At 38.5% G+C, this 8,615-nt stretch overlaps 1 protein-coding gene across 1 annotated transcript; it reads right to left on the minus strand.

Moving 5' to 3' along the window:
- Positions 1-215: 215 nt before the first annotated feature.
- PABPC4L (poly(A) binding protein cytoplasmic 4 like) lies at positions 216-7,150 on the minus strand. Its single transcript, XM_084769410.1, has 2 exons — positions 5,376-7,150; positions 216-4,875 (listed from the first exon to the last, which is right to left on the minus strand). Exon 2 carries the CDS (start codon positions 4,778-4,780, stop codon positions 3,668-3,670), a length of 1,113 nt encoding a protein of 370 aa, XP_084625536.1. The 5' UTR covers positions 4,781-4,875; positions 5,376-7,150; the 3' UTR covers positions 216-3,667.
- Positions 7,151-8,615: the final 1,465 nt, after the last annotated feature.

The raw sequence follows: 8,615 nt of genomic DNA on the forward strand, positions 1-8,615 counted from the left end.
TTCTGAACTAATGCAACAGTCAGCTATTCCTCCAGAAAGCTTGCTTCACCTTAGAACTGCTCTTGAATTATTTGATCATTAATAGTGAATAGCTTCAGAACGAAATTTCAGGTCACAGAGTGTTGAATTTTCAGAAACATGGAACATAAACACCTACATTTAGAAACAGAAAATTAAAATGAATGGCAATAATTTAAGACACAGTCATCTTTGACACGCTAGATTTTATTTATTATTTTCTCTTTAGGTTTAGAAGAATATAGAGAACATTAAAATATATTTCAAAATTTACCAATTAACAACATTTGAAAACTGGAACAAGGCACGTTTTTGCTACACCATCGTGAATCACAGACATGTACACAACAGCAATGTGTACAAGGAGTGGAGATACTGGCTGAAGGCATCTCTGTTTCACTTAGCTTTTATATATTAATACAGCAAAGATTGTCTTTCTTCTTCAAGGCACTTGGGTACAATTATTTTAATTATTATGAAAAAAATGAACTTCCATTGCTAATTAGAATGAGTCAATGTAATCGTTGAAACACACACACACACACACACACACACACACACACACACACACACTTCATTTAAATAATGAAGGATATGCACAGACAAATTTTATGGTAAATACTGGAAATGTGCAATTTCTACTAAGCCATTATAATATTGCATTATTAAGCTGAGTCAACAACATAGCTGCATATCTGGTAAATGTTTTTACCAATTACTTGTGAACATAAGAGGGAAGAAATCTATATATGAGGTTTATCAATCATTGTTCAAATTTTTGAACACTTTCACAGATTAAATAACCCAGAAAGTGCTGTCATGACCTGACAAGCTTATATACTGTCTAATCCTGGCACCTTACAAACTCTGCTTCTTCTGATATTAAAATTACACATCAAAGTAGTGCTTTTGCAAGCCAGTGCATCCAAATGGGGGTACACGTTCCACATATACTGTTGGACTATGTGAGTTTGGGAGACCACCCAAACATATGCTCCTTAAAGATTTAAAAATCAATACATAGCAAAAAAGGCTTACTTCACTCTTTACAAAAAATATAAGCAAGTTTTGTTTATAAAAATTTTTTGATAATATGAACCATACACAGTAATAAATGACAACACAGATTGTATGTAGATGTCTACCTGGCTTCTTGCTTATGCTCCATACAAAAGTATAGGTAAATATGTATACATACACCTCTTAGAGTGTTCAGTATGAATCACAAGTAAACAAGTCTTCAAGATGAGATGCTGAAAGGACTGAGTTTACAGTTTCACTTTGGAATCGCTTCAAAACACTATAAACAAAATGAGAACATTTATTAGGTAAGTTCAAAGTGTCTTTGATGCAAAAGAAATTCATGTAACTACAAATTATTGAAGAAAAAGCTAGCTCAGTTTCTTGAAACGTTAATTTACAAGTAAGAAAATATCAATGGCAATAAATTCATGAGACAAGGCAGAACTTTGTGAAAAAGAAATTATTAAAATGTAAAATGAAATAGTAGTGAGCGTCCGTCATATACTATACTGAATCTGACAGATGCTGACAAAATATTTAGGTCTTTGGACAATATGGAAAACTCTGTATTTGTCTATACTTACAATGAATATGTAATTCTTATGAAATGTCTGTAGGGCATTTGGGCAATGGATCAAAATAATTTTTAAGTTGTTTTTAAGTCATTAATTACAGTTTTTTCCCCAGAAAGAAATTGGAAGCATCTCAGCAGTAGTTGGGAAGATTGTTTACCTCAAGATATCTTGGCAGAAGTCAAAATCAAGAGGAAAAGCAATGCAGTACCATACACATTTACCAAGAGTTTAGCAACCATGGAAACTTCATTGCCTAAAGCTATAAACCATTAAAATAATATGTAAATAAGTACTTGAGTTTGTTGAATTTATCATCCCACAACAGCACATTAAAAAAGTAATTTTAAACAAAATTGCTGATGCTACCTTTATAAATTGCCTGTTGGTGTACAAACAAAAAGTTAAGGACAATATTCAGATTTTCACGGAATGTCTTACTGAAAAAGTTTTGCTGTTTTTATTTTTCCCTCATTCAGATGAGAAGATGTACAAATAATAAAAATACATACAATTTATAAATATGAGATTTTTCTCATTCATATAGTATTGTCAATGAAAAAGATGTACCAGCAATATTTGAAATAAAACATTGTAATAAATGGTAAAAAAAAAAAAAAGCACCTCCTTATTGAAGTAGGCAGCGTTGTCAGTCTCATAACTGGTATTAAAAATGATCAAGCAATCAAAAAGAAAAAGAACAAAACAAGACATAAATGTGAAATACGGAAAGCAGCAGTAATAGCAAGGCTTTTCACACCTTTAGTAACATTTTTAATGTAATGACTATATTCTGAATAAATAACTCTTACCTCTTATTTCAAATGGATTTGAGGTAGTAAATATGAGAAGCCAATACAACACCATTGTAAAGATGTCTACAAATGAGCTAAGTAATATTTATGGACAGTAGATACAAGTCATGTAGAAAGAGTAAATAAAAGAATTGCTTTAAAAAAAAAACCAATACAAACCAACCCAAACAAACAAAACAAACCTCTCAAGTGACATTACTTGACATTGTCAAAACACCAACCATGGCTAAAAGCAACCCAAGAGCTGACAGAGAGCTTAGAGTCTAGTAAAAGGAAATCGATACATATAAAAATAAGGCATTTTCTTTTCTGAACACTGGCATAGATTATTATACCAAGAAGATTTTTATAAATATTGACTTTGTACGGAGTTTTTGAGTTGCATAGATATGACTGCTTGACATTAGCATCTAGTGAAAACCCAAAAACGCATCACAGTAAACCACATAGGTGTAATGGGATTTAAGATGAGGTTAAGTGTCTATCAACATCTTAGATACAGATTTATAACATGAGGAAATATAAAAAGTAAGTTTTTACTATCAGTACAATCTGATAGTAAAACAAACAAACAAAACCCAACCATATTTTTGTAAATGCACAGAAAGTATAATAATAATAATAATAAAGGACAACATCAAACCTTTTACTATTTTCCTAATACAGAATGAAACTGAACAATCAGAATATGTGTACTCATGTATATAAGAACTATTGATTGGTAATTAAAATATTGATTCAAAAGTGAAATTTGTTATTTATCTGTATTCTGTCTATTAGTTTCTAAACTTTGATTAGCCAAAAAAGAAAAATTCTTCAGAGAAAAATGTTATGATTCCTGGTGGTTTAAAAAAATATGTCTTGAACACTTCGTCATAGGAGAAATTAAAGCTTGCAACATTATTAAACCAGAGAGAAAATGTGCAATAAGTACAAGTATTTGCATCATTTAGTTCTATATGTGATAAAAATGTAACCAACTTAAACAGTTGAAAATATTAGAAAATAAGAAAAAAAATAATTTGAGGACACACCCTGCAAAACAAGCCAAGCTTCCAACAAATATTTTTATGCACGTAAAAGAAATGTTTTTTTTTATACAAATTTCATTGCACAATTGCAATGAATTAAGCAGCAACCAGGTTTTGAAGCTTACCCTTCTTTATAGCACCCTAGAAGTGGAGAGCGGTTTTGTTCTCCTAGCTGCTGCTCAGATTGATGAGGTAGAAATATTTTTATTTAGTGCTTCTGACCCAGTGCAATGTTGAGGGGTTTAGAGCCCAGGATGCGGCCATTCATCTCAGCCATGGCTTTAGCAGCTGCCTCAGGAGAGAAAAAGCAGATCAGGCCAAATCCTTTGCTCTGTCCTGCTTCCTGCATCACCTTAACTCGACAAATGGACCCAAAGGAGGAAAATTCCTTGCGCAGTGTCTCATCATCGATGGTTTCATCCAGGTTCTTAATGTAGAGTTTCGCCGCCTGACGCGCACGGATTCTTTCCCGTTTCATCTCCTCAAATTTTTCCTTTAACTCAGCCTGGCGTTCTACCTTCCTCTGGGCTCTGCCTACAAAAATCGTCTGCCCGTTTATGTCCTGTCCGTTCATTTCTTCAACTGCATTTTTTGCAGCCTCGTGGCTATCAAAACTCACAAACCCAAACCCTTTGGACTTCCCATCGGCATCTTTCATCACCTTAACGCTCAAAGTCTGGCCGTATTTCCTGAAAATTTCTCTGAGCCTCTCATCGTCCATATCATCTCCGAAGTTTTTGATGTACACGTTAGTGAATTCGCTGGTGTTCTCGCTGAGCTCAGCCTCCCGATCCTTACGGCTTTTGAACCTGGCCACAAACAAGGAGCCGTCCTTCAGCAGCTTTCCGTTCATCTCCTCAATGGCCCTGTCTGCGGCACTCTGGTCCTGGTAGTGCACGAAGCCATAGCCCCTGGAGCCTTCGTCGTCGCTCATCACCTTGGAGGACAGGATCTTTCCAAAAGGTGAGAAGTGTTCATATAAGGTTTTGTTATCAATGGATTTGTCCAGATTCTTAATAAACACATTCCCTATTCCCGATTTCCTTAGGTACGCATCCCTTTGAGACCACATGAGACGGATGGATTTACCTTTGATCAAGTCAAAGTTCATGGTGTCCAGGGCCTTCTGGGCATCATCCAGCTGGAGGAAATTGACGTAGGCATAGCCTAGTGAACGACTGGAAACAATGTCCCTGCAGATGCGGATGGACAACACTGGCCCCACTGTGTTAAACTTCATGAACAGCATGTCCTCAGTGACATCTTCGTGGAGGTCGCCCACGTACAGGGAAGCTGCACGGTACTTGGGCTCCACACTCATGTTTTTGTTCTTGTTGTTTTTGTTTGTCTGTCTGTTTGTTTGTTACCCCTGAGCACTTCAATCCTGTTCCCAGCAACTCCCAAGGATGTGTCCTCCTGCAAGAAGGGAAGTGCATTCACAGCTCAGGGTCTGCAGGGTGGCCTCTATTGACTGCATAAGAAGTCCAGCTGCAGGGTGAGCTGTACTTTTCCCAAGCCAGGCAACACCCCTCATCAAAAAAAGTCTGAAACTAATGTCCTTTCCTGGCAGTTGGCAATCTGCCTGTTAACTCTCAGCCTCGGACTTCCCTTCCAAGTCAGCAACAACTCACAAAGTGGCCGGTCAGGACAGGCCCCACATCTGCGTCCATCCCAGCAGCTGGTGGCTGCTTTCGGAGCACACACAGGCCTTGTTCCTCGGGGTTAGACTTCCAGCTAAGCCTGGAGCGAGCAAGGCCGCGGGGGCGTGCAGCCCAGGCCCAGCGCTGGAGGCCCGGACCCAACCCTCCCGCGACGCGGCGGCTGTGCGCGCGCCCGGGACGCGTCCCTGACCACCCACCCCGCACCCTGGCGGATCCCTGCACCCGAGAGGAACCTGGCTGAAGACTGAGGCTCACCAGGTTGCGGACTGCCGGCGGCGGGAACCCGGAACTCACTGGATTCCACGGTTTGCTCTTTCACACTTTTGGGGGGCCCTTGTTCCTTCCCCTCCCCTCCTGCTCGCTCCCTAGCCTCAGTTGCTGGGCTCAGGGTAGGAGGCGGTGTCATGGGTGGAGAAAACGGCTGGAGGTGTGGCCGGCAACCCACCACGGGGCAGCTCTCTACTAGCCTGTTTTGTCTACACCAGTCGGCTCAAGCCAGGATCAGGATCCCCTCAACTCCTGGAGACATCCCGCGTTGGCCCCGACAGGAACAGTTCTTCTAGCAGCTTTCTGCAGAACATTTTCACGGCCCTTTCCCCGCAAAACTCAGAGACACACTAGCTTTGCCTGAAAAGTCAACTTTTAAAATGTTTTCTTTTTAGACAGCAGATTCAGTCCTCTAACAACAGAACTTTTCCCAGCGTCTGTTCTGATATTTTAGGTTTCTCTTTTTCAGACAGTTCCACTGTCTCACGATCTTCTAGTTGATTACAAGAGCCTCCTTTCCAGTATAATATGCACTCTGCATTTTATTTTCAGATTTACTGTAATGAGTGATTTACAGGATATCCATTATTTAAAAAAAAAAAAAAGCTCAGCCCTGTGGAATAGATGAAGGAATTACAGAAGCTGCCTGGAGATAGTGGCACTTAACTCAGAGTGTTACGCAGATGTTTTAAAAAAATTATAGATATGGAAGTGGTGACACAGTACAAAGACTGTAATTGGTTTCTTGTAGTAGTGGCTCTACTTTCTCTAATATCAAAAACATTAAATAAAATATATTATCATTAGTAGCAAATCTTAAAACCTGAATCATGATGCTCTTAGAAAATCAAAATTATTTACCTGAGGAAGTGAACTGGGTAGGTCAGTTTACATAAACAAAAACAAATTTACTGTATTGAAAATTTTAATCAACACAGACATTGCCTAAAGTCTATGATTATAAAACAAACTCTGTCTCAATAACTGAGATGAATGGGAAACTCAATGTTTCTAACTAATGAGACATAGAAAGTCTGTTGCACTCTGATTTATATATTGGATAGAAGGATTTTGCAACTAATGAGTCCAGAATTAATGGAGTGTTTTCATATGTAACCAGAAAAACTAATGTATATTCCTCCCGAGGAAGAAAATGACATTGCCTTAAAAGCCATTGTCAATATACATTAAAAACTACTCAGATTTTCACTATAAAATTTCTCTTAGCTTATTTAAAATTAATTAGATGGGAGATCAGAATATGCCATCCAATATTTGACAGACTATTGAAGAGCAATTATGAGTAAACACTACCATGAAAATGCTCTGCTTTCCAATTACTTATTAAAAGCAGAACATAAATTTTCTAAAAAAAAAAAAAAAAGTCACTGGTCTCTGTCTACCTAGGGACCCAAAATCAAACACTGAGAACAACTTCAGAACCTTGGGAGACTGTGAAAGGTACCAGAGGAGTCTCTATTATTAAGTAGTCAATTTTTCCTAATATTTTGTGAAACCTACTCATTAGCTTATCTTCCACTAGAATATGGATTAATAGTAAATGTACATTTGTTTTTCTCTGTGAAATCTATTTCTTGTTAATGGGTTTGTTCTAAGCAAGACTCTATGAAGTGATGAAAGTAAGTTATTTTCACTGTAGTAATGGACTTATGATTACTAGTAAACAAATGTAGGTTGAACTCATTTGTCTTCAGACCATCCTGTTGTGAATTATTACTTCTTTTTTTTTTTACCATTTTTTTATTAATTTATTCATATTACATCTTGATTGTTAGCCCTTCCCCTGTTTCCTCCCATTCTTCCCTCCGTCCCACTTCCCCCCTTCTCCCTTCCCCTATGTCTGTAATTGAGGGAGACTTCCACCCCCTATGTATGCTCTAAGATTATCGAGTCTCTTCTTGGTAACTTGCTATCCTTCCTCTGAGTGTCACCAGGCCTCCCTTTCCAGGGGACATGGTCAGAAAAGGGGCACCAGAGTTCGTGTGAGAGTCAGATCTCACTCTCCACTCAACAGAGGAGAATATCGTGTTCGTCGGCTAGGTCTTGGTAGGGGTTCGAAGTTTACTGCCTATTTCTCCTTGGCTGGTGCCTTAGTTTGAGGAGGACCCCAGGACACAGATCTGCCTGTCATAAAGTTCTTCTTGTAGGTTTCCAGGACACTGTGGGTCCTATTATTTCCCCATTCTTCCATGCTACTCTCGCCTAAAGTCTCAATAGGATGTCCTCTCCTCTGACCCACTTTCTTGGTAAGTAAAGTTTTTCATGGGACGTATCCCTTGGACTAGTGTTTTGATATAAGTGAGTATATACCGTTTGTCTCTTTTTGCTTCTGGGTGAACTCACTCATTATGATAATTTCTAGGTCAATCCATTTGTCCACAAATTTCGGGAATTCCTTGTTTTTAATAGCTGAGTAATACTCCATAGTGTAAATGTACCATAGTTTCTTAGTCCATTCTTCTACTGAGGGACACTTAGGCTGTTTCCATGTTCTGGCTATTGTGTGTAAAGCAGCTATGAACATGGTTGAGCATATGTCCCTGTTGTGTGTTAGGGCATTTTCTGGGTATATTCCAAGGACAACTTCCTGAACAGTACACCAACAGCCCAGGCCTTAATGTCAACAATTAATAAATGGGACCTCATGAGGCTGAGAAGCTTCTGTAAGGCAGGTGACACGGTAAAGAGAACAAAGCAACAGCCTACAGACTGGGAAAAGATCTTCACCAACCCCACATCTGACAAAGGTCTAATATCCAAAATACATAAAGAACTCAAGAAATTAAACACCACAAAACCAAACAACCCAATTGTGAAATGGGGCTTAGAACTAAACAGAGAATTCTCAACAGAGGAATATCAAATGGCTGAGAAACACTTAAAGAAATGCTCATCCTTGTTAGGCATCAGAGAAATGCAAATCAAAATGACACTGAGATTCCACCTTACACCCATCAGAATGGCTAAGATCAAAAACTCAAATGACACCACATGTTGGCGAGGATGTGGAGAGAGAGGAACACTCCTTCACTGCTGGTGGGAATGCAAACTAGTACAACCACTTTGGAAAGCTATCTGGCATTTTCTCAGAAAAATGGGAATAGGGCTTCCTCAAGACCCAGCTATTCCACTCCTTGTAATATACCCAGTGAATTATTACTTCTTAAAGAATTGTTGTAAAAACATGTGAGATCTCTGCCCCCACAA

Source organism: Acomys minous (genome assembly GCF_964271855.1).
Source record: "Acomys minous genome assembly, chromosome: 19".
NCBI classification, from domain to species: Eukaryota; Metazoa; Chordata; class Mammalia; order Rodentia; family Muridae; genus Acomys; species Acomys minous.

Coding starts and splice junctions, on each gene's coding strand:
- PABPC4L (XM_084769410.1), bottom strand. CDS start 4,780: ATGAGTGTGGAGCCCAAGTACCGTGCAGCTTCCCTGTACGTGGGCGAC.